Source organism: Taudactylus pleione, unplaced genomic scaffold, assembly GCF_031769625.1.
Source record: "Taudactylus pleione unplaced genomic scaffold, aTauple2 ptg000081l, whole genome shotgun sequence".
NCBI lineage: Eukaryota > Metazoa > Chordata > Amphibia > Anura > Myobatrachidae > Taudactylus > Taudactylus pleione.
In genome coordinates, this window is record NW_028284483.1 from 413387 (window position 1) to 440058 (window position 26672).

At 47.6% G+C, this 26672-nt stretch overlaps 1 protein-coding gene across 3 annotated transcripts in view; it reads left to right on the plus strand.

Annotated features, from left to right (window-relative positions):
• WDR35 (WD repeat domain 35) overlaps positions 1 to 26672 on the plus strand; it is a 138366-nt gene that overhangs the window by 16023 nt on the left and 95671 nt on the right. Inside the window, exons 1-4 of one of the 3 annotated variants that reach the window (XM_088468142.1) lie at positions 8160 to 8208; positions 21927 to 22044; positions 25327 to 25398; positions 25576 to 25668. In XM_088468142.1, coding sequence (XP_088324268.1) covers positions 8191 to 8208; positions 21927 to 22044; positions 25327 to 25398; positions 25576 to 25668 — 301 coding nt within the window. In that variant the 5' untranslated portion in view covers positions 8160 to 8190. Of the gene's footprint in view, positions 1 to 8159; positions 8209 to 9624; positions 9741 to 21926; positions 22045 to 25326; positions 25399 to 25575; positions 25669 to 26672 lie in introns of those variants that run through there. The other 2 variants (XM_088468141.1, XM_088468143.1) reach the window with 2 other exon arrangements.

Genomic DNA, 26672 nt, shown 5'->3' on the forward strand with positions numbered 1-26672 from the left:
CAGGATTCAACCATTATGATAAGGGTTAAGGGGTATTTCAACATTATGTCAGCACTTTACAGGGTCTAGGTGACAAGAGTTTCCATGTGATTGTTTAAGGACCCCTTGAGCATGTGAGTTAGACTCATGACAAAACAGTATAAACAGCATACTATAAGCAGGTAAAACTAATGCTGATACACCAACAATATCTTGTTTGACAACATGGTAAACTTCAATTTTTTCATATGTTAATGTAAGGGGATCCTGTTGTATCAATCCCTTATTTGCATTATACAAAAGTTACAATTTATTTACATAAAGTATTCATTTCCTACAATATGTAAATAAGCTCAAAAAGACTTTAGGCTGTTTGGACATCTGCTTTCTGAATCATCACACTAAGCTACAACTTACAAAGAAAGACAGTGTGATTTACGTTGACCTAATAAATAAATTTTTGTCTGTATGGATTGCAATTTTTGTTTAAAATACTTTATAATTCTGTTTTACTTGTGCAGAATATTCAATAATACTATTGTTTCATGCAAACCATTTTGCTCTGAATCAACACTAAATCGTCCACATATCGTATAACGATTATGATTGCACTGGCAAACAGCCAATCTTAACATTAGAACTTGCAGCACACCCTTGTGGCAGTTTAGACTAAACAACACTGCTTCTTCTGTTAGGTACTGGAAGGCAGTAAAACATTATGAGGTGGGTGGTATGCCATTCAACAAGGTGTCCAGATTAGGTACCATTAGTGTATTAAACCTGTAATCCTACCTTGATCTGATCTGAAAGGGTGTTGTTTAACTGGCCACACATGTAAGCTTTAAGTTTAATTTAATGGGCAGTAGCCTTATATATATTTTACCCTGTGCCCATAACATATCAGGGACTTTAGCAAACATCTCATTTCAGTATAGACTTTCAGTGTTAACAACATTAATGAGATCTATTGATGCGTATTACTTGTATCAAAGGCTATTTTTCTAAGAAGTCTTGGTTTGGAAGCTTTGCTTCCCCATCTTTGTATGTTATTGTAGCATTTAATGCTGACCATAAATTTGCCTCTAAAAGATTAAGTAGGCAGTCATCTGAGACTATTACACCATTATTTACAGTAATCTGCAATGGATTTGTCTTTTGTAAATACTATATTTGACCATCCAGGCCAGTGGCCGGGACTGCAGAGGAGGTCAAACGCTCTGGTGAGATTAATTTGAACTGAATAACATTTTTAGCAGCCCCAGATGGGTACAATATATTGCAGGTCTCTATGACTTGTCACATTAAGAGGTAGATGATTCTGAAGGCTGTCTTCCTATGATTGTTTGGCTATGCATCAGTGGCGTAACTAGGGTCTTTGGAGCCCAGGGCAAGAACAACGGTGGCCCCCCCCACACACACACATAAATCTGGAAATATATGTGCGCGGTCGCTGCGAACATGGGCGTGGTCAAATAATAGAAGGGGCGTGGTCACTTAAAATGGGGTGTGCAAACATGACATGCCACCCTTTTCTCATCACTCTGGGAACAATCCTTTCCATATGCACCTTACCTATACGGTGGTTTCTCACAATGTGGAACTTCTGAAGAAATGTATCCTCCCTGGGAAGATGGCGTCTTCAGTCGGTATTCACTATTCATGTAGGTCACATCGTCCGGAAGATGCCTGTTTGTGAAGGAATATTAACAAGGTCATCATCATACAACAGCGGTTCAACCAGATGTGTGCCCCTTGTGTAACTTCCTAACCCCCTGCGTCTCTCAGCCACACAATCTCCCCCTGCGTCATCTCTCAGCACACTATCACCTTACCCCCGCGTCATCTCTCAGCACACCATCACCTCCCCCCTGCGTCATCTCTCAGCACACCATCACCTCCCCCCTGCGTCATCTCTCAGCACACCATCACCTCCCCCCTGCGTCATCTCTCAGCACACCATCACCTCCCCCCTGCATCATCTCTCAGCACACCATCACCTCCCCCCTGCGTCATCTCTCAGCACACCATCACCTCCCCCTGCGTTCATCTCTCAACACACCATCACCTCCCCCCTGCGTCTCTCAGCCACACCATCTCCCCCTGATTCATCTCTCAGCCACACCATCTCCCCCTAAGTCGTCACAGATACACACGCTGACACAGATACGAACACAATGATACAGATACGCACATGCTGACACAAATACATACACACTGACACACACACACTGACATAGAAACATACACGCTGACACAGATACGCACACGCTGACACAGATACGCACACGCTGACACAGATACGCACACACGCTGACACAGATACGCACACACGCTGACACAGATACGCACACACGCTGACACAGATACGCACACACGCTGACACAGATACGCACACACGCTGATACAGATACGCACACATGCTGACATAGATACACACACGTTGACACACACGCTGACACAGATACACACGCTGACACAGATACACACGCTGACACAGATACGCACGCTGACACAGATACGCACACGCTGACAGATACACAGACATTGGCCCAGATACGCGCGCGCTGACAGATACACAGACATTGGCCCAGATACGCGCGCGCTGACCCAGATACGCGCGCGCTGACCCAGATACGCGCGCGCTGACCCAGATACGCGCGCGCTGACCCAGATACGCGCGCGCTGACCCAGATACGCGCGCGCTGACCCAGATACGCACACACACGCGCTGACCCAGATACGCACATCCTGACACAGATACACACACCCTGACACAGATACACACACCCTGACACAGATACACACACCCTGACACAGATACACACACCCTGACAGACCCTACACAGACTAACAGACACACTTCCACTCACCCCTGTCGGCACCTTCCAATCCCCACCAGCACTACACACTAATATTCACCTGCGATGCAGCTCCAGAGCGCTGGGGAAGGAGAAGTCACACTGACAGTGACAGGTGTTACCCGGCGCCAGCTCTCAGGATTCAGCATGCAGAATACCGGGAGGACTGCCTCGGAGGGGCTGCGCGCTTCTGCTGCAGCTCCCCCTAGAGGCAGCCCCAGTAGGTCATTCACTCCAGTAGTCGATCTTGTTGGCCAGGGTGCAATGATGGCATGGTGGCAGGGGGGGAGGGAGGGGGAGTGGAGTGCGGGTACAGAGCCTTTTGTGAATTATGTCATACTTTCAAGTATTTGAATATCTCATTAATATCACACTTAGATATCATTGAACATACACCTTAATTTATGTATCTTTTACGTTAACTACTTCTTAAGCTCGAGAAAAAAAAAAAAGAGATATTCCCTCCAGCACACTGCAGCAATATTGGCAAAAATACTTTCATTGATTACCTTTTACACATCTATACCTTACACTTCACTATCACCTTTTTTCCATTTTCGTGTGATGCCCTTGGAATGGTCCTTGGCAAGATTCTTTTGGGGGTGCCTTGCGCCTCAGACGTGAACCCATTAATGTTAGGGACGCCGGTATAGAGGAGCCTTGACATTGGCCCGGCGCTTAATCATATATTTGCAAATGTATGCAACTAATACCTCTGAATTTCTATTATTATGTAGGATTCAAGTATTTTTGCCAATATTGCTGCAGTGTGCTGGAGGGAATATCCCTTTTTTTCTCTGGTTCAGTGTAAACCCCACCCTTTACAAGCACCTGGGCAATATCATTCAGCTGATTTGAGTGACCACCATACTTTCTATTTGTACATCTTAAGCTCACTAATCTTCATTTATGGACTTTAACATTTTGTTTATTTTTGGCAAATCATCAGATATTTTCATTCTGAAAGTCCTTTGCATTGCAAGCTCACTATTTTCTGCACAAACTGCTGAAATTTCAACTTCTTCTGAACACTCACTCCCCCATCCCTTCAGAATGTCTTAAAGGGAGATTGTCAGATCTCAGACACACAGTAGCAAAACGTCAGCATCTGATTCAAAATCAATTTCTTTTGAAACTCAACCATTACATTGTATGGGCGTCCCCAAACACGTAGGATTAAACTGAAATATTTTAACACATTTCTGAAATCTACCTTTTGCAATTTTTACATGCACTTATCTTTACATTTAAAATCATAAATAATTTAGCACTCTCCACAATTTAATTGAGGATGTTCACATTTCTATGTATTTTTCCTATTCTTATTCTAATTCTTGGTATCTTTTCTGGGTTCAGTATATGATACCTTCAGTTTACAATCTCTACAATTTACAGCACCACAATTCGAAATCATCACATGTTTTACAGTCTATGGGGCCCATTTATCAAAGTGCATTTGAGGTAAATTCCCCGAAAACACCTGTTTTCGGGGGTTTACCTCAAATACTTAGTATCCCCCGAATGTATGAAGGAGGGACCGCAGCAGGTATCTCCGATACCTGCTACGATCCATCCATTACCGCCAGCAGCCGCCTCCCCCATAGATTTCTATGGGGGATGCGATGCTGCCAAATGTATCAATATCAGGAATGCGAAGCATTCCCGATATTGGCCCCAGCAGCTAACGCTATCTAAAGATAGCTTGCATTAGCCGCTGTTTCCTATGGGCACTTACTGCATATCAGCCGGCGGAGGGATCTACCAGATCCCTCCGCCGGCAATGGGCGCCGCTCATGTGCAGTCCGCGGGACTGCGCATGCGCAGAAGGCCTGACTGCCCTCCGGAGACATCGCAGGGACGGGCTCTTTTCGGAGCCCGTCTCCCTGCATGTCCCGGATAATACATCCGGCAGATAGGATCGCATTTTGCAATGCGATCAGGGGCGGTACTGCATGCCCTGATTGCATTGCAAAATGCGATCATTAATAAATGGGCCCCTATATCAGGGCATAGCTACTTAATTTTAGCAATATTCTTTACTGAACAATTTAGACCTACTGTCCTTACAGATGTTACTTCAAACTAATCCTTAAGGTGCATACAATTCATTTCTTATTCCCTTTTCTTGTGACTCTTTGTCTAACAAGATCTGTTTTACCACTTTTATCCAATTTAAAAGTTTGCTTTCAAGTTTGTTACTCTGTGCAGGCAGGGGCGCCGAGAGGGTGGGGAGCGGGTACAATTTACCCGGGCCCGAGCTTCCAGAGGGGCCCGGCGGGGGCGCGGGTCAAGCACCGCCCCCCCCTCCCTCCTCACTATCTCCCAGCACACAGCATGTGCTGAGATGCAGTGGGAGATTGCTGTGGCTGCTGCTTAGCAGCCGCGAGCAATCTCCTATGCCTGAGGGGGGGGAGCGATCACACTGATCGCGCCCCCCCAGGCTTTGCGCCGGCTGAGGGGCTCGCAGCGCCCCCCTCCCCGGCGTACAGCGCCGCTACGCGGAGCTGCAAATGTATACTTTTAAAACTTTTTTAGTCGAGGGGGCGTGGCCATGCCTTCCGCGATTAGGCCATGCCCCCCCTCTTTACCGGGGCCCGGCAGCGCTCTCAACGGCTCTGTATGCAGGAGCCATGTAACTCACGTACCTATTGTAATTTAATTCGGTTAAGTGTGCCATTTACATTCCATCTGTCACCCCAGGACCTAACACTGTACCTATAATATCCATGGGGGTTTGACAGTTGGACAGTAAACATCTTACTGTCCGCATTACCCATATCAATGGGTTCTACAAAACCCTGTATGGTGGGCTTACTAAACCCTGTTTTGTTCGGTGGGCTTACTAAACCCTGTATGCTTGGTGGGCTTACTAAACCCTGTTTTGTTTGGTGGGCTTACTAAACCCTGTTTTGTTTGGTGGGCTTACTAAACCCCGTTTTGTTTGGTGGGCTTACTAAACCCTGTTTTGTTTGGTGGGCTTACTAAACCCTGTTTTGTTTGGTGGGCTTACTAAACCCTGTTTTGTTTGGTGGGCTTACTAAACCCTGTTTTGTTTGGTGGGCTTACTAAACCCTGTTTTGTTTGGTGGGCTTACTAAACCCTGTTTTGTTTGGTGGGCTTACTAAACCCTGTTTTGTTTGGTGGGCTTACTAAACCCTGTTTTGTTTGGTGGGCTTACTAAACCCTGTTTTGTTTGGTGGGCTTACTAAACCCTGTTTTGTTTGGTGGGCTTACTAAACCCTGTTTTGTTCGGTGGGCTTACTAAACCCTGTATGCTTGGTGGGCTTACTAAAACCTGTTCTGTTAGGCAGTTCCTACTTAAAGGAAGAAGCCAGACACAGATTCTTTTGTATCCCTTCTGTTACTAAAGTGGGTCTCCTTAGTAGTCCTTGGCACACTATGACCATACCTTTGGGATATAAATTGATTGGCAAAGTTGTTATAAACAAATCCCAAAATTCTCCTAGTCTGGAGATAATCTCCATCAATATGACAACCTACCAACAAACAAAATGTACTTCCATGTCTATTCAAATTTTGAAGTATAAAGATCACAAGATGTATCAAGGGACAATACTTATGCTAATCAGGGAAACTAATTATCAGACTGTTAAACACAATAACAAATTTGTTCATATTCAAATCTATAAGGACTATAATCTGTATACATTTTTAAAGATTCATTGGACATGTCATTTCATAAAATAAAACCCGAAACAAAAACAAAAAAAGAATCTGAGATACACAGATTTCCATACCCGAATCCCTAAGCAGACGCGGGAATTCCCCAAAACAGTGCAGTCCAAGTTAAGTAGAAAACTACTGATCCGGGGATGAAAGTTAGAATTCACTGTTCTGGTCACTCCCGATGTGTCCGCCCACGGATCAGGGTTAGGAATCTCGGTGAAAGGACCTCCAAGTGATAGATCGGAATCAATCTTCTGTAATTAATCACCAGCCTAAGTTCATTAGTGTATGTCAGACCCTTGCATTACTGAGATCTCAGGAGACAGAACCACCACCACCAGACTTGGCTTCAAGATTCTTTCTGGCTATATTTGCGTGTCATACAATAATATAAAGCAGTATTCTCACATTAGCAACATATCAGAATCTTCACACATTATATAGCTCACTATAGCAGTCATTGTTATTTGTACATGTGGGAGTGTTAGGGAGATAAGGATACACAGTCTTATTCATAACACTATCTGCATGTTTATACATTCAAGATTCTTCAGCTCAAAGCTTAGCAGAAATCAGTCTTTGTGCAATATTACACATTTTAAGCTCTGAATATTTAAAGGCACACACCATCTCGTGACAAGATGAAGTCTTATCTGGAAAGTTTAATAACAGATTTATCAGATGGTTGGACAGAAAATCTTTACGTGTGTATGCACCTTAAATCTAGATTTCATCCTTAATTTATGATTTCAGCCACCTGTGTTAAAAACACCCTTATCATAACAAATTAGTTCAATAAAGATGATTGTATGCATATATTAACATACCTTTCAACTTTTAAGTATGAAGATGCGGGACATTTTGCGTACACTTGACGCCGTGCCCAAAAAGGGGGTGGAGCTTCACATAAAAGGGGCTGAACCTCAGGAAACAGGGTGGAGCCTCGCAGTACCCCCGTTTATATCACTGTGAGGATGTGCCCAGCACTCTCCAAGATGCTGACAGCCCCTATGCTCTCCATTAGTGAATAGATGCAGTCCCTCCAACATGACCCCTTCCATCCGGTACATAATGCTCTGCTCCTGGGTTTCCTTCTTAATTGATGATTGCAGACACCTATGGTGAAACACCTGTCTCATCAATTACCTAGTTCAACACAGGTGTTTGCAATCATTAATTAGGTGGGAAGTCCATGAGCAGAGCATTTTGTACCTGGTGGAAGGGGTAATGTTGGAGGGTAGGTAGATGGCAGCTATTCTAAAGCTGGCCACACACTAGACCAACTTACATCCAACCAGCCAACTTGTTGATTGGTTGGAATGAAAATCTGGTAACATATGGGAGTAAATGATGATCAGCAATTTGCTCCTAAATGCCAGAAAACAGATGAAAATGGTCATCAGACAAGTTTGTTAAATGTTTGATCTAAACAATTTGTTCAAACAACAGTTTTTGTTCATTTTCTGGCGTTTGGGAGCAAATTGCTGATTGTCATTTGCTTTCATTCCTTGCCAGATTTTCATTCCAACCAATCAACAAGTTGGCTGGTTGGATGTAAGTTGGTCTAGTGTGTGGCCAGCTTAACTCTGCTTACCCGCTGCTCTGCTCGGTGCGTGCTCCCCCAACCGCGGGATACTGCGGCCTGCGGGTGGGACTGTTCAGCTGAATGCGGGACAGTTGGGAGGTATGTATTAAGAGGGAAGTCCAGGCGCAGATAATTTTATACACGGTGTAAGGGGTCATGTCGGAACTTATGTCATAAGTGCAGGCAGCACATTGAGGCACTTCAACATTGCAGGTTTTCCTGTGCACCTACACATCTATACGGCATACAGTGGCAAACGCAGGAATTCTAGCGGGGGGTTTCCAAATGCTTAATTTTAGAGCAAGTGTGGCCAGTCCATGAAGAGGGCATAATTAGCACTTATCCAACTCTAATATGTGTCATAGAAAGTGTATTGTGTCATAATTCCAGCATATACAGGACCAGCGATCACAGTTAGCCATTAAATGTGGCAGTAGGGCCATCCTGTCTGAGATTAATGTTTTTATGTCAGATGTGGGCATCATTCCAGAGCATGGGAGCATGGGATCCAGGAGTCTGGGGGAGCAGCAGAAGAACCTTGCACTGCCCTGTACATATAGGGCTCCTTATGCACTGGATAATGTATTATTATATGGTATTAATAATTAACCCTATTGATGGTTTATAGCAGTGTACCCCTAACGGTGCATTTGTTCCAGATCTCCTACTTGGAGCACAGGTGTATTTATTACTGACTGACACGTCAGCCACATAACTGGCTGGCACAGGTGGTGAAAAGTATTTCATTTGTGATACTGAGAAGAACATGCAGCACTAGGAAAATTCTATTATTTTACTATTTCTATTGTGGTAATGGTGTGGGCTGGGGAGGGGGGTTTCCAGGCAACCAGAAACCCCCCTGCGTTTGCCTATGGCATATTGTGGCCATCACACTGAATTAAATCCCCCATTAAACCCTATCTCCCCACAGACGCTGCCATTTGTATGTGCTAATCTGTTGCCTTCAGTAATAATGGGCCCATCAGCATTAAAATATGCATGTGACATTAAGGGGTCTATTTACTAATCAGTGTTAGGAGACAGAGTGAAAAGTGATAAGGTGCCAGCCAATCAGCTCCTGACATTTTTCAAACACAGCCTGTGAGATGACAGTTGGGAGCTGATTGGCTGGCACCTTATCACATTTCACTTCTCCTAACACTGCTTAGTAAACAGACCCCTAAAAATCTTAATTTTCCCCGTGGATGTGCATTTCTTCAACTTCTTAAATTGCTTTTACTCTTAACGATGCTGCACATTAAACTCTCAAGTCAGACCAGGACTGGTCCTTTCACTCTTTGGTCCGCCTGTCAGGATTCATTTTGCCGGAGATGATTCATATAGGTTTTACAGCGAAAGTGGTCTCCAGCAAAATGGCCGCCACCTGGTATCCGCGCATTCCCCGTTCTGCTGCACTGGAAACATTTCTAGTTTAGCAGTCTCTGGTGTATGGAGGAGAAATACACGCTCTCTACAGGGGAAATGACGTCACAATGTGCGGACAGTTAACCCGGTTGCCTAGAAACGGGAGAACGCTTATATTTACGTTGGAATAATCCTCAATTGTGAGCTCAGAGAGACTCTTCCTGGCCGCAGGCACAGCCAGCATGTTCATATACCTCAGCAAGAAGGTGAGTAGATCTGCTTTCTCCCTGCCTGGGTCTGATATGCGCCAGTACTGTGCCAGACGTGATGCCTGTTCTGCATGTATGTAGTTTAGTCACATCAGCATGGGTAGTCCCTCCCGTTTCCCAGTTTTCTGCAACTACAAGTCCCAGCATGCTTTGCGGGACAGCAGCTGGGGTGCCACATCATGTAGCCTAATGTGGGTACACACTGGACAATATATCGTTCCTACAGCCAATGAACAATATATATCGTACAGACCATGGGCCGCTGTGTACACAGCAGATGCGGTATATCTTTTAGATATATCATGCGTATCTGCCTGTGCTTACTGGCAAATGACCCATATACTGACTGCAGGAACTAGCGACAGTGACATCACCACTGTGCCCAGTCATATCGGTTGGTTGGTATGCTGTTGTGCATATTTACCAAATTGGTCGTTGGCTCTGCCAGCCTGCTGGCTGGCCGATCCGTTGGTGTAGTGTGTGCCCAGCATAAGACATAATGCATTTAGGTGGACTGTAATTACTATCATGTTAGTAGATCACAAGTTAAAAATGACATGTTGATCCTGAGCCGCACTCAATGCGTCGATCCGGACGTGTTCATGCATATAATCGCGCCACCCACTTTATTTTCGTCCGAAACCACAACCTTCTTTATTAGTATTGGCCTTACACCTGCCCCTTGCTCAGTGCAACAGATTCTTCTGAAACAATTTTGGTACAATAGAAAAAAATAGAAGGAAGCAAACATATAGCCTAAATCTGGTTTCTACTGTGTTAGCTGTTTCTACTTCAGGGTCCATAGGGTATCCACAGGATACCTTGGGGGTATAGGTGTGACGTCAGTCATCAGGCACCATAGAGTTAAGCTTTCAGCCTCCCAGGATGCACTAGGGTCCCCCTCCTATACCCCGCCCCCGAGCCAAGGCACCTCAGTTTAGTTTGGTGCCCGGCCGGAGTCGGGTGCACCTGTTGGAGTGGGGGCTGAAGCTTTTTCTTCATGCAGCTGTGGCTGCACATCTGGATGAACAGCATGGACAGTCAGTTCTGACGTCCATGCTGTCTTCCCTACACCCCCGCCGGTACCAGAACGCCGGTACCGATCCGGGGATGCTGGTGAGCATCTGGGGTCACAGCTAGCGGTGACCCCAGATGTTCCGGACCATGGCCGGATTCAAGGGGGACAGCAAGGTAAGCAGCGGGGTCCCGCGGTGGGTTCCCGCTGTTACATGGTCCTGAGTCCCCAGGCAGGGGGCTCCCTGGGGACTGGCTGCAGCGTGGAGCCAGGTATGAACCTGCGCTTCCACTACCCCCTGGGACAGCGGACCGCAGCAGTGCGGTAGCGCTGCGGCGTCCCGGGGGTTAAATGCATGCCAGGGGAGCGCGCCTTCCCTGTCTCACAGCCGGCGCCTCCCCCGCTGCACACAGCCCTCTCTGCACACTGCCGACTGCTCCTGTAGCAGCGCTCCTCCCCCAGGCCAGCCTCCTCTCTGCTCCTCGGCGGCCATCTTTCCAACGCATGGTGAACGCTGCTGGAAGCACTGGACGGAAGCATCGTGGTCTGGGTCCCCCCGCATACCTCTCCTCCGATTTGGGTCAGGTCTGTGTATGCTGCGCTGTATCCTACCAGGCCCTGTGTCTGCGTAGTTGAGTGATCAGCGCTGTTAGTGCAGGAATTGATTTTTCTTTGCATTGTTTGTGACTGTGCTAGCGCTGCTGCCTGTAACTTTTCTTCTAACTGTCAGCTTTATTACTGTCCCTGTCCTTTCTGCTAAGCCCTTGCGGTGCGGTGCTGCAGGGTGGTCTCTCGCCTATTTAATATATAATTGGTGAGAGGGGTCACATACTTGGTGCCACCATGTCTGAAAGTGATTTTCCTCTCCGGCTACAGTGTACTACGTGTAAAGTTCCGTTAGCGGAGGGGGAGGGTAGCGCGGAGGGCCTCTGCCGGCAGTGTTTGTCTATGGCGCGGCCTCTTACGGTTACAGCACCGGTACAGGAGCCGCCCTGGGCTTGTTTCGCTCAGGCGCTTACAACCTTAGTGGGCCAGTTAGCTCCGCAGCCCGCGTTTACGCCGATGGGTTTGTCCCAGCAGTCAGTGGTGTCGTCACCCATGCAGGGTTTCCCACGACAATTGGTGGTACCCCACAGTCTCCCTATTTCCCCGCTCCCGGTTTCTCAGGAGCCGGCGTGGGTTAACTCCCTGACGAGTTCTGTACAGCACTTGTCGGATGTGTTGCAAGGGGAGTCTGTGATGCGGCCACATAAACGGCCGGTGGCGTCTCTGTCGGCTCCTTTATGAGGATGACGAGGGGATGTCTGATGATGGGGAGATTCTGGATCCTTACGATCAGGAACCTCTCCATACTAAGGACGCTGACGCTAAGTCCAAGGTATATATTCCGGGACTTATTCGGGCAGTCCGCACAGCCTTGGTGATTGAGGACGAAGTTCCCCCAGCGGCTAAATCCAAGTATGCCTTTTTTAAAGATGTGAAGGGCGATGCCACAGTCTTTCCTCTTTCGGGTCAGTTAGTGGACCATTTAGAGGAGGCGTGGAAACAGCCTGGCAAAAGATACCAGCCGCAGAGGCGCCTGGCAGTGGCTTATCCGTTCGCGGATAATTATTTTGCAAAGTGGGAATCCCCTCCACAGGGTGGATTCTCACGTGACCCGTCTTGTCCGTAGTGCCACATTGCCGATGCCATCCATGTCCTCCCTTAAGGATGCTACGGACCGCAAGGTGGAGATCTGCCTGAAGTCCGCTTATTCCCTTGCGGGGGGGGGGGGGGGGGGGGCAGCACGGCCGGCTATGGCCATTTGCTGGGTTGCCAGAGCGATGGAGCGCTGGGCGGATTCATTAGAGGCGTCTTTTGATTCCGACTGTCAGGCCGAACAGGCGGAGTTAATTGGTAATCTCCGTGATTCGGCCACTTATATCAACGAGGCGGCCTTAGACATTAGTACTCTGGTGTCTAGAATTTCTTCAGCAGCAGTGGCTGCTCGTCGCACCTTGTGGCTGCGATCCTGGAAGGCGGACGCAGATTCCAAAAAGGGTTTGGAGGTGTTGCCATTTACTGGAGAAGTTCTCTTCGGTCCGGATCTGGACAAGATTGTGGCCACGCTGGCGGCAGCCAAATCGGCTAGTCTCCCGTCGGCCGCTGCTCCTTCTGGTTCTGGACCATCGTCCTTTCGGTCTTATAGGGCCCAGGGCAGGCCCAAACCACAGTCTTTTCCTCGACAGGCTGGCCCTAAGAAATCGGCCAAGCCCCGGAAGCAGGCATGGAGTACCAGACGTCCGGCCCCTAAGCCAGATGACAAGCCTGCGGCCTGACGGTCCGGGCCTCCCTTTGGGGGATCCCAAAGTGGGAGGCCGTCTGCTGCAGTTCGCCCAGTGTTGGTCGGTCACTACGACAGACACTTGGGTTCTCGAGGTGGTCTCCCACGGGTACGCCCTCTCTTTCCGGCACAGACCCCTGGCTCGATTCTTCACCACGGGTCTACCATCAGACCGGAACAAGGCTATGGAGCTGCGGAAGGTATTGCACACTATGCTCCAGGCTGGAGTTATAGTGCCTGTTCCATTCTCCCAGAGGGGCCAGGGTTTCTATTCAAATCTATTTTTGGTACAGAAACCCAATGGGTCATATCGTCCGATTCTCAACCTCAAAGCTCTCAACAAGTCTTTGCGGGTACCGAAGTTTCGGATGGAGACCCTATGGTCCATCATTCTGGCGCTGGAACCTGGGGACTACACGGTGTCATTGGACATACAGGACGCTTACCTGCATGTTCCTATTCTTTTGCGCCATCAACAGTTCCTCAGGTTTGCAATCCGCAGTGACCACTTCCAGTTTCGGGCGTTACCTTTTGGCCTGGCGAAAGCACCACGTGTGTTCACCAAGGTGATGGCGGTCATGGCGGCTTCTCTGCGGCTGCAGGGAGTCCGCATGTTGCCGTACTTGGACAACCTTTTATTGGTGGCAGGATCTCCAGAGCTCCTTCTACGCCACTTGGACCTGACCATTGCGCTACTGCAACGGCACGGCTGGCTAATCAACTGGCAGAAGTCCACTCTAATCCCGTCTCGGCGGATTCTGCACCTCGGAGCCTTATTGGACTCGGAACAGCAAAGGATCTTCGTGACGGGGGAAAAGATCTCTGCTTTACAGTCGAGGGTGCGCAGTTGTCTGCACAGCCGCCGGGTGTCTCTACACTCGGCGATGAGGTTACTGGGCTCCATGGTGTCGGTGTTCGACATGGTGGAATATGCCCAGTTTCACTCCAGTCCTCTGCAGCACCTGATCCTGTCCAAGTGGAACGGGCTGCCTCAGTCTCTGAAGTCCCAGACGATTGTGCTCACCCCGGAGGTTCGCCTGTCCCTTGCCTGGTGATTACAGATGACCCATCTCAGCAAGGGACATCCGTTCTGGGTTCCAAATTGGGTCCTGTTGACAACGGACGCCAGTCTTCGGGGCTGGGGGGCAGTTTCGGATCCACACTTGTTCCAGGGCAGGTGGACGCCGACAGAAGCGGAGCTTCCAATCAATATCTTGGAACTCCGTGCGGTCTTCAATGCTCTCCAGCAGGCACATTGGGTTCTCCAGGGTCGTCCGGTACAGGTCCAGTCGGACAAACCTACCACCGTGGCCTACATAAACAGGCAAGGAGGAACCCGAAGTCGGGTGGCTCTCGTGGAGATCTCTCGGATCCTGGTATGGGCGGAGCGCAATCTTCCGGCCATATCAGCGGTCTTCATCCCGGGAGTGCTAAATTGGGAGGCGGACTTTCTAAATCGCCAGGACGTTCATCCGGGGGAATGGTCCCTGCACCCGGACGTTTTTCAACTGCTGGTGGACAGATGGGGTCTTCCAGAGATCGACCTCATGGCGTCCCGGCACAACAACAAGTTGCCGGTGTACGGGTCTCGCACAAGAGACGAAGGGGTGTCTCTGGTGGATGCTCTGTCCGTCCGGTGGACGTTCCAGTTCGCATACCTGTTCCCTTCTTCCACGGGTAATCCGGAAATTCAAACAGGAAGGAGGGACGCTCCTGTTGATAGCTCCCACGTGGCCCAGACGGCACTGGTTTTCAGACCTTCAGGGTCTGTCCGTGGACAGTCCTCTGCGGTTGCCGCTACGACCGGACCTTCTGTCACAGGGTCCTTGTCTTCACCCGGACCTGACTCGGCTGTCTTTGACGGCGTGGCTGTTGAGACAGCCATGCTGAGGTCCAGGGGGTTTTCCAGTTCTGTAGTGCGTACTATGTTACGAGCTCGGAAACCGTCTTCCGCGAGGATATACCATCGCGTGTGGCATACGTTCTTCCAGTGGTGTCGACCGAGAGGTTATGCAACGCGGGAGTTTCGTCTGTCTCGGATACTCGCTTTCCTACAAGCGGGACTAGATCATGGGCTTCGCCTTGCTTCTTTGAAGGTACAGGTTTCGGCCCTGTCTGTCTGGTTTCACCATAGGATTGCTACAATCCTGGATGTGCGCACCTTTATGCAGGGTGTTCTCCGCATTCAGCCGCCCTTTGTTCCACCTGTGGCGCCTTGGGATTTGGCTGTGGTCCTGAGGGCTCTCCAGGGACCGCCGTTTGAACCACTGGGCTCAGTGGATCTTAAATGGCTAACAGCTAAGACTGTTTTCCTTCTGGCTATTGCTTCGGCCAGACGTGTTTCTGATTTAGGGGCTCTTTCTTGTAGACCCCCTTTCTTGGATTTTCATGGGAACAGGGCAGTGCTCCGCACTCGGCCCGAGTTTCTTCCCAAAGTTGTTTCCCAGTTTCATGTTAACGAGGAAATCGTTGTTCCGGCCTTTAACTCACCTGGTCTTTCCGTGGGTGAGGCCTCTTTGGATGTTGTGCGGGCCTTAAGGACTTATGTTGACCGCACTTCTTTGTTTAGGAAGTCGGACGCCTTGTTTGTCCTCTTTAGGCTTCCGTAAAAAGGGTTGGCCTGCTTCAAAGCAAACTTTGGCAGCCTGGATCCGTATGGCTGTTTCTGAAGCTTATCTTCATGAAGGCCTGCCGGTTCCTCCTTCTGTGAAGGCTCATTCCACTAGGTCTGTGGGTCCTTCGTGGGCAGCTCGACGTGGTGCCTCTGCAGTCCAGATCTGCAAGGCTGCTACGTGGTCCTCTGTCCATACCTTTGTGAGGTATTACAGGTTTGACACCTTCGCCTCTCAGGATGCTTCCTTCGGGCGGCGGATTCTCCTTTCTGCACAGGAGCGTCTCCACCCTTGAAGGATACTGCTTTGGGACATCCCCAAGGTATCCTGTGGACACTCTATGGACCCTGAAGTAGAAAATATGAGATATGGTAAGAACTTACCCTTGTTATCTCTATTTCTACGAAGTCCATAGGGTTCCACAGGACTCCCGCCCTGTCGCACCTGTGCTGCAGATGGGCTTTGCTCTGGTCACCGGTTTTTCCGTCTCCCTCTGGTGAGAATGTGATTCTTGTGTGTGTCCAGATCTTTTTTCTCTCTCTTCCTTCTCCTCCTCCGGCCTATGGCTTGGTAACTAACTGAGGTGCTTGGCTCGGGGGCGGGGTATTGGAGGGGGACCCTAGTGCATCCTGGGAGGCTGAAAGCTTAACTCTATGGTGCCCGATGACTGACGTCACACCTATACCCCCAAGGTATCCTGTGGAACCCTATGGACTTCGTAGAAATAGAGATAACAAGGGTAAGTTCTTACCATATCTCATATTTTCTCACATGGCAGAGGTGAGAGTGCCAGACTTGATTTATGCTGATATGTGTATATACTGCCTCTGCTTTTGGTTAAGATTCCACTGGAAAACTCTTATGCTGGGTACACACTGGTAGATATATTGGCCGATCAATTGATCGGTCTATATATTGTGTGCCCGTTGGCCAGTGTGTACCAGCGATATGTTTGTGAACGACGTCGTTCACAGACATATCGCGACGGTTCTGCTGCACAGACGATGGCAGATATATCTTCAGATATATTGGGGCATCGTGCTGTGCGTAAGGACGGTAATCTGCAGATATATCTGTCAGGTGTGTACTGTACCCAGCTTTAGTCCTCTTACCAATGACAGTACAGTGGAAAGGAGAGGAGATAAGGTATTAGGGGGGCGGTGACGGTAACTGATTGAGCCTGCAGCATGAAATAACAAAACTATGGGAAAAATATAGACATTTAAAATCAATAAATATAAATCAGCATGACTGATATAAATAGATCCACTGCCAATCACAACACAATTCTTATACAAATGATCGCACAATAGATATTGCAATATAAAAGTGTGTGCAAGAAGTGACCTGTCTGTATACTAATGTTCATCTGCTCTTAATTCTCATAACTATACAGTATTTTTGTTGGTGGAGATCAGCGCTACACCTGCTTGTAAGCGGGTATATCTATAGTGCACAGTAATGGTATGGAGAGGATTATGATCTGGTAGTGTGCACTAGGCTATAGTTCTATTGTGAGTGTTAGGACGTAAATCAATAGTGGGATGTCAGCAAACTGGCACACCAAATTCAGGAACGAAGAATTGTTTTACTTGAAAATCAAATACATTAAAAATACATATATCATTTGAAAAGCAATCAGTAAATGATCAACCAAATAACTAAGCAGTTAAAGGGTTAGGATTGCATATATACAATGTTGTTTCTATCCAGGTGCTTCATAGGCACTACTGTCACAAAAAAAGGGGGGGGTTTGTATAGTGGGCCTGATTCAGACCCGCTCGCAACCGGGTCGATGGTGGCCCACAGCCCATGCGCACGATGGAGCTGGCTCCGTCGTGCGCATGAGCGAGACCCGGCTAGCGACGGGCAATCCGTTGCTCCGGATCTCGCACCAAAGGGCGCGAGCTGTCGATGTTGAGTGACAGCTCGCCCCCTTTGGTGGGCGGGCCGGGGGGGTGGCTGCCCAAACGGAGGCGTTCCCATGAGAGCCGAAATCTCTCTGGGGCTTGCGGCCACAAGACCCTACCACAAGGGTCTCGTCGCAAGCCTGATGGTCGCGATGGTCTTGACCATCATCATGGCCGCTCGCAATAGCTGTGGGTGGTCACCCACAGCTATGCGAGCGGCCAAGAGGCCGATCCCAAAAAAAAAAAAAGCCCGGCCGTGATTCAGAGCGAGTACTCTGTCAGAGCGAGCGGCTCTGAATCAGGCCCAGAGTGTGGACACTCTATACTAGCTGCACTGAGACCCTATAGGGTCTATTGTTAGATAGTTCGTGTGGGAAAAAAGAGAGATTAGCGGCGTCTCGTTATCTCTTCCAGTTGATGCAGTTCCGATGTAGAAAGTATATAGGTGGCTACGGGCTGATGTGGGTGGTTGAAGGTGTCTTCTGTGCAGGATAGAGGAGACCACTTGTGGTTAGGGTGCGGTGTCTCCGGACTGGGGTAGTGCAGACCTCGGACGCAGTAAGTACCAAGCCTAATAAAAGGCTGTACCCCACACCCCAAAGCAAAGCCTTGCAGTCCCCTGTCTGGGGAGGGGAACCACCGGATGTGACCATCCCCGATCTGATCCTGCTCCCCCCTCCACTCCGGAGACTTACCTGTACTCCTACCACTATGTGTGGCTGGATCCCTCCTCCTCCTGCTTGCGCTCCGTGTCCTCTGTCTTGTGCGTCCGTCTCCGGCCTCCTCATTCTGTTGCTTCCTGGTTCCTTCACCGATCATGTGTGACACGCCGGTAACGTGGTGCGGCTGGGTGTGGGTCTCAGTACAGTGTCTTCAATCCAGTGAGGATGAGTATTCTCAGCATGTGTGCTCAGTTCCCTCATCTGGCAGTGAAATATCATAACTATACAGGCATCGGAGACTTAATGAGAGTAATGCCGGGTACACACTGACAGATATATTGTCCGATCAATTGATCGGCCAATATACCTGGTGCCCGTCGGCCAGTGTGTACCAGCAATATGTCTGTGGACGACGTTGTTCAGACATATTACATTGGCTGCGCTGCACAGTCGATGAATAGCTATATCTGCAGACATATCTGTCCATCGGCAAGTGTGTACGGGCCATCAGCCGATAGCCCTCACATATGCAGGGGCAGCCGCGGGGACACATGCAATGTTTAAAACATTTGACACATCCATACCACCCCCCCCCCCCGAAAAACCAGACCCAATACGTTAAACCCACTAAACCCATTTTCAATTATTTATTTTTTTCACCCAAAATTTGTCACCGAAGTACACAGCTTACAAAAATGTTTGGGGTATTTTATCATTAGGGGGGTGCCAAAAAGGCTCTGAAAGAAATCTCCACATTTTTAGGTAAAATAGGGATTTTGCTAAATGGTCTGATTCTGAGACGCACAGAATGACGATATCCACGCAAATGTTTAATGGTTTTAACTGTGCATCCATCTAAGTAGCTAAAAAGTCGCACAGCGTGGTGCGTGTGCACAGAGGCGCAGTAGCGATTAAGATGCACAGTCTCAGAAATGTATTGGGGAGGTGACTATTCAGACGCACGGATATGTGTTATGGGCATGTTATTGGAGTGTCGTTGGCGTGTCGCATAACATTTTTGCAAACTCAGACACTTGGGGGCATATTCAATTGGTAAAAAACCTTGCACCCAATTTTGGATTACCGCGAGTATGTGTGATCCCGATTCCTGCGGCGTGTAAAAAAAAAAAAAATACACACCTGCCCGGGAGTCAATGGTAGTCTCCGTGGCTCCCGGTGGCCTCCCCTCCATCTTTTCACTGGGGAGGGGGCTGCTTGGAGGCTTCGGGGGCCGGTGGGACGAGCAAGGGCTACTGAGAGATGTAGTTCTCCCAAGGGGGCATACTCACACTGGGGGGCACACACACAAACAAACACCCCCCCCCCCCCCCCCCCCCGACGCTGGATGCAGAAGACAGCTCTTATGTGAGTAATTAAGCTAACTGGAGACTTCCAATTGCTTAATTAGTCCTCAGGGTGGGTTCCGCCGGGGTCCCAGAGCCAGTCCCACTGATTTTTTTTTCTAAAACTAACGATTTTAGGAAAAATCAGACTTGGTCTGAAGGTGCTCAAAATAGAAAAAACCCATACCTAATTGAATAGCAAAAATCCCGCACTTGCAGGCAAAACCTCACGGGTGTGGGATTTTTGCTATTCTCACTCCCAATTGAATATGCCCCCTAATTGCTTGCAGTGGAGTCCAAACTCTGACTGAGAATCTGCATCTAGCATTGGCCTGATGCAAGCTTTGATGCTGCAACCGATGGTGGCGTCTAAAGATGCACATAGTGGGATGGTTGCTCCTGCAGCCGCTCAGAGTGGGCGTCCCAGCTCTTGCACAGTGAGACGCAGGCTTGTACACCAGGGGAAGGGGTGATGCTAACATTAGCATAAAGTCACATTCACTCAGCCCCAAAATGCCATATGGCAGAAGATGGACACTGCGGTTACAGGAAACCATGTCTTGGAAATGACTTGACCGTAAAACACAGTTTTGTATACTTGAGTATAGATCCCACAGAGCAATAAAACCGTTCATGTTATATGGGCCTGTTTCAGAGGTGCAGGCTAATATCACCCGCGACTGCGTGTTTTTATGCAGCACGACTGCACCTTTATGCTAATGCCGCAGCTGATGGGATCTGTACAGAGATGCCCGCAGCCTGCGATGCTAAGCCGTCATTTTGCTTATTAAGAGGCACCGTCGACCGCACCATCGAATATACCAGATCTATGGAGGCGCAGAATCTCCGCAGTCGCTGATCGCTACTCGCCCGCGCTTGACTAGCCATCCACCTGTTACCACCCAGGAACGGTCAATGAAGTAGTCTCTCTCTGTGTCTATATTTGATTTGTGGCTTTCGGCGGTAACCATCGGGACACATACACAGACTTAACATTGTCCGCTTGCATCTCACATCGACACTGCGTCCACCTCTGATGAATCAGGCAATATAGGTAGTGTTTTCTTGATAGTCTCATTTTGTGTTTATTCTTTAATACTATTAACGAAGTGCAATCTGTATTATTTTGTAACCAGACTGATGCTTTCAGATTTCAATAGAAGAGTTTATATGTAACGATCTATACATTAAAACCAAGAGCGACCGATTCATAATAAAGATTAACATGGGATTATCCAAAATGATGGTTTGTGGGATTGGATGTCGATATAATCAATGACCTGTAATATTGGAATGGTACTGCAAATGCTACAGGAATAACACTGTGGTTTTAGTAACAGCTGGGGGTGAAACGTGCTGACACAGGTGTATTTATAGTACCCAGCAATTTCACAGTACAGAAATCTTCTCACATGGTTATACAGCTTAGTCATAGAGCCGTATTCAATTTGAGCGGACCTGCGATACTTTTTCGCCTCCCAGGACTTTTCGCCTACTTCGCCTGTTTTGCAGACGGAAAAGTATCGCACGCGTGCCCGGGTATCGCCGTATTCAATTTGAAAGTAGGCGAAAACGGGACCCGGCGAAACTTAAACAGGCGGATAGTCATGTCAGATTTGGGGAAATCAGCCTGACACCCCCTAAAAGATGCTCTGACATGGGGGTTCCCTATGGTACCCCCCGATTTGGCTTGCTGAAGGTATTTGGTGTTTTTAAACGGGTTCAATAAATACCGTTTTTGCATAAGTGATGCAGAATAGTATTCAGGAGGTTTTTTTTGCAGAAAATAATTTATCCCAGCAAATTTGGGGTCCTTGAAAATGGCGGTCAGCATATTTTAAAGTTGCTAAAGTTACGTTTAAAAAAACTTGAAAAATCCGCCTGACACAAGACCCTGCAATGAAAAACACCTGGGCCCTACTTGGGGAACCCCCCCCGAGTCAGGTTTGCTAGTTTTTAACTTTGTCCCCCCACATTTTTTTTTTTTTGACACAGTTTACCTTTGGGGATCTGTCTGAAGGCTGCACGGGGGTTCCCGCAACGTTGCACCCCAAAACCCCAATTCTGCACTTTTTTCCGCCTGCTATTCATAAGCGAAACTTTTTTGCCTATTACATTGCATTGACTTTCTGCCTAGGCGGAAAGTCTTTCAAATTGAATACGGCAATACTTTTCTGACTGGTGAAATGACGTCATTGGCGTAAAATTTTCGCACAAAACACTCAAACGGCTTTTCGCACCAAATTGATTACGGGCCATAGTCTTTCTATTGTAACTGTATGTAATGTATTTCCTGTTTAACCTATGTGTCTTTACAGATTGCCATACCCAATAATATCCAATTAAAATGCATATCGTGGAACAAAGACCAAGGTTACATAGCATGTGGTGGGGAATCTGGATTGCTGAAAGTTTTAAAATTGGAAATGCAAACTGGTAAATAGACACAGTATTTCCTGGCCTTCCCTAATGAAAGTTTGGGTGTTTTTTGGACTGGGTTATATTTGTGTAGTATCATTTCCCACAGAGCAGATACCTGTCTGCCTGGGGATATTTACTGAATGTAACTTGGGATGATACAACAAGGCTGAGCAGTGTATCCCACGGCTTGGGGAAAGGGGAACCCTTCAGGTCAGTGTGATTATCATCATCAGGGACAGGAAATCCAGCAGTGAAACTTCATTCTCTTGAAAGGTCTATATTATTAGACGCGGTGTTAATCGTTTCCTGGAGGAGATTCTGCACATTCTCTGCTGCCAGGTAGCACTAATCGGGCTGCTAAGGAGCAGAAGGTGTTGACGTCTCCTCATTTATATCCGATAGTTTATTAGTTTTTAGAGGTTTCTGCAAGTTTCCAGACAAGGTTAGTGGGTCTATTCATCCTCCCTATACATTCTGATTTTTGCTTGTGACAGGGATTGGTGACAGCGATCCTGAGCAGTGGCAATGCCATAGTGGCTGGCATATGGACTGGTTGTGAGTCAAGGATGGAATGAGAGAGAGGAGCTGTGTGCTATGTAATGGGAATGAGAGAGGAGCTGTGTGCTATGTAATAGGAATGAGAGATGAGCTGTGTGCTATGTAATGGGAATGAGAGAGAGGAGCTGTGTGCTATGTAATGGGAATGAGAGAGAGGAGCTGTGTGCTATGTAATGGGAATGAGAGAGAGAGGAGCTGTGTGCTATGTAATGGGAATGAGAGAGAGAGGAGCTGTGTAATGGGAATGAGAGAGAGACGAGCTGTGTGCTGTGTAATGGGAATGAGAGAGAGGAGCTGTGTGCTATGTAATGGGAATGAGAGAGAGAGGAGCTGTGTGCTATGTAATGGGAATGAGAGAGAGAGGAGCTGTGTGCTATGTAATGGGAATGAGAGAGAGAGGAGCTGTGTGCTATGTAATGGGAATGAGAGAGAGAGGAGCTGTGTGCTATGTAATGGGAATGAGAGAGAGAGGAGCTGTGTGCTATGTAATGGGAATGAGAGAGAGAGGAGCTGTGTGCTATGTAATGGGAATGAGAGAGAGAGGAGCTGTGTGCTATGTAATGGGAATGAGAGAGAGAGGAGCTGTGTGCTATGTAATGGGAATGAGAGAGGAGCTGTGTGCTATGTAATGGGAATGAGAGAGAGGAGCTGTGTGCTATGTAATGGGAATGAGAGAGAGGAGCTGTGTGCTATGTAATGGGAATGAGAGAGAGGAGCTGTGTGCTATGTAATAGGAATGTGAGAGGAGCTGTGTGCTGTGTAATGGGAATGAGAGAGATGAGCTGTGAGCTATGTAATGGGAATGAGAGAGAGAGAGGAGCTGTGTGCTTTGCAGTGTGAATGAGAGAGGAGCTGTGTGCTATGTAATGGGAATGAGAGAGAGGAGCTGTGTGCTATGTAATGGGAATGAGAGAGAGGAGCTGTGTGCTATGTAATGGGAATGAGAGAGAGAGGAGCTGTGTGCTATGTAATGGGAATGAGAGAGAGAGAGGAGCTATGTAATGGGAATGAGAGAGGAGCTGTGTGCTATGTAATGGGAATGAGAGAGGAGCTGTGTGCTATGTAATGGGAATGAGAGAGAGGAGCTGTGTGCTATGTAATAGGAATGTGAGAGGAGCTGTGTAATGGGAATGAGAGAGAGGAGCTGTGAGCTATGTAATGGGAATGAGAGAGAGAGGAGCTGTGTGCTATGTAATGGGAATGAGAGAGAGAGGAGCTGTGTGCTATGTAATAGGAATGTGAGAGGAGCTGTGTAATGGGAATGAGAGAGAGGAGCTGTGAGCTATGTAATGGGAATGAGAGAGAGAGGAGCTGTGTGCTTTGCAATGGGAATGAGAGAGAGAGGAGCTGTGTGCTGTGTAATGGGAATGAGAGAGAGAGGAGCTGTGTGCTATGTAATGGGAATGAGAGAGAGAGGAGCTGTGTGCTATGTAATGGGAATGAGAGAGAGAGGAGCTGTGTGCTGTGTAATGGGAATGAGAGAGAGAGGAGCTGTGTGCCATGTAATGGGAATGAGAGAGAGAGGAGCTGTGTGCTTAGTAATGGGAATGAGAGAGAGAGGAGCTGTGTAATGGGAATGAGAGAGAGAGACGAGCTGTGTGCTGTGTAATGGGAATGAGAGAGAGGAGCTGTGAGCTATGTAATGGGAATGAGAGAGAGGAGCTGTGTGCTATGCAATGGGAATGAGAGAGAGAGGAGCTGTGTGCTGTGTAATGGGAATGAGAGAGAGGAGCTGTGTGCTATGTAATGGGAATGAGAGAGAGATGAGCTGTGTGCTGTGTAATGGGAATGAGAGAGAGAGAGGAGCTGTGTGCTATGTAATGGGAATGAAAGAGAGAGGAGCTGTGTGCTATGTAATGGGAATGAGAGAGAGAGGAGCTATGTAATGGGAATGAGAGAGGTGCTGTGTAATGTGAATGAGAGAGAGAGGAGCTGTGGGTCTCATTCAGACCTGCTCGCGAGTGCAGTACGCTCGCAAGCGGGTCGATGGTGCCCAAGTGCGCATGGGCATGACGGAGGGAGGTCCGTCGTGCGCATGCGTGAGACCCGGCGAGCGACGGGGAAGCCGTCGCTCGGGGTCTCGCACCAAAGTGGGCGTGCTGTCGATGGTGATTGAGAGCACGCCCCCTTTGATGGGCGTGCTGGGGGCGTGGCTGCCCAGACGGAGGCGTTCCCATGGGAACGCCTACCGTCTGGGTCCGGCCCCACTGACGTCACTAGTGATGTCAGTGGGAGTGATTTTGGCTCTGATAGAGCCAAAATCACTCCAGGGCTTGCGGCAACGAGACCCTACCGCAAGGGTCTAGTCGCAAGCCCGATGGTCTTGACCATCGCGACCATCATCATGGACGCTCGCATAAGCTGTGGGTGGTAACCCACAGCTATGCGAGCGTCCAAGAGGCCGCTCCAATTTTAGGTAGTCCGGCCCTGATTCAGAGCGAGCGCTCTGGTCAGAGCGCTCTGGTCAGGCCTCTGAATCAGGCCCTGTGTGCTATGTAATGGGAATGAGAGGAGCTGTGTGCTGTGTAATGGGAATGGCGGTTTTCAAAAGCGTTGCTTCATAAATCTGTGTTTTTTTATGCTATTCTTTCTATGGTCTACTCTAAAACATCAGTGGTGCTGTGATTTTCATTTCTGTTCTATTATAAAGTGTGCTTTGTCTGCGGTTTTGCAATCAGCCGCTTGGTAAATTTTGCCCTTCATCTGAAACACTTGTCTGAATGTCTAATTCTCTTCCAGATGACGCCAAGTTAAAAGGCCTCGCTGCCCCCAGTAATCTTTCCATGAATCAGACCCTGGAGGGACACAGCGGTAAGGCTTCTGTACAATATACACATGGTCACATTCGTACAGTATAGCGGCATAGGAGAATGGTTCTAATGATTAGAATAGTTCTAGGTTATTATCTTGAGAATGGAAAAGTATATAGAATACAGTCTGATCACCGGTCATTTGAACCTACACGTTTGGCTTCACTGTCTTCTCCAGGTTCTGTACAAGTTGTTACCTGGAATGAACACTTTCAGAAACTGACCACCAGTGATCAGAATGGACTCATCATTGTCTGGATGCTGTACAAGGGTAATCTTCGGCACTTTGCACGAATGAACACTTTTAAGCCTTTTTTTGCTTTTTAGATATGTGCATAAATAGACCCATACACTCATACAATGCCATTCACGTAGCGCCTGTGCTACCATTTTCAATTGTGTTTGTACCCCAGAATGACAGTAAGGGTAGTAGCTCTGCATATATCAGCCATATAACCAGGAGTTAATCTCTATTAACATTTCTACAACAGTGCTAGAATCACTGATAGCTACATTGCCTGTTATGTGAAGGCAAAAAAGGATTTCTGTGACTATATATGCAAAGTACCAGCGTGCCACTACTGTTATACTACTCATAACAGAACTATTTGCATGTTGCTTAAGTAAAATTTGCATTGTACTGTATTTTTATTTATTTGTACATAGTCTAACTCAGTTCTCAACCTGAAGTCTCAGCCTTTTGGAGAGCAAGCAGGGACTTGTAGTTCCGCAATAGTTAAAGAGCCCCTGGTTGTCTATAGTCATACAGGTTGAGTCTCCCATATCCAAATATTCAGAAATACGGAATATTCCGAAATACGGAATATATTAAGCATGACTGAGATAGTGAAACCTTTGCTTTCTGATTGTTTAATGTACACAAACTTTGTTCAAGGTCCCAAATTATTAAAAATATAGTATAAAATAACCTTCAAGCTGTGTGTAAAAGGTGTATATGAAACATAAATGAATTTCATGTATGTACACAAATTCTTTTTGATGAACAAAATTATAAAAAAATATTGTATAAAGTTACCTTCAGGCTGTGTGTATAAGGTGTATATAAAACCTAAATGCATTCTGTGTTTAGATTTGTGTCCCATTCCCAAGATATCTCATTATGGTATGCATATATTCCAAAATATAAAATATTCCGATATCCAAAATACCCCTGGTCCCAAGCATTTTGGATATGGGAGACTCAACCTGTACTAATATGTTTCCCATCCCATTATTCTACATATAAGATTATAGTCCTGATTCAGAATTAGCAAA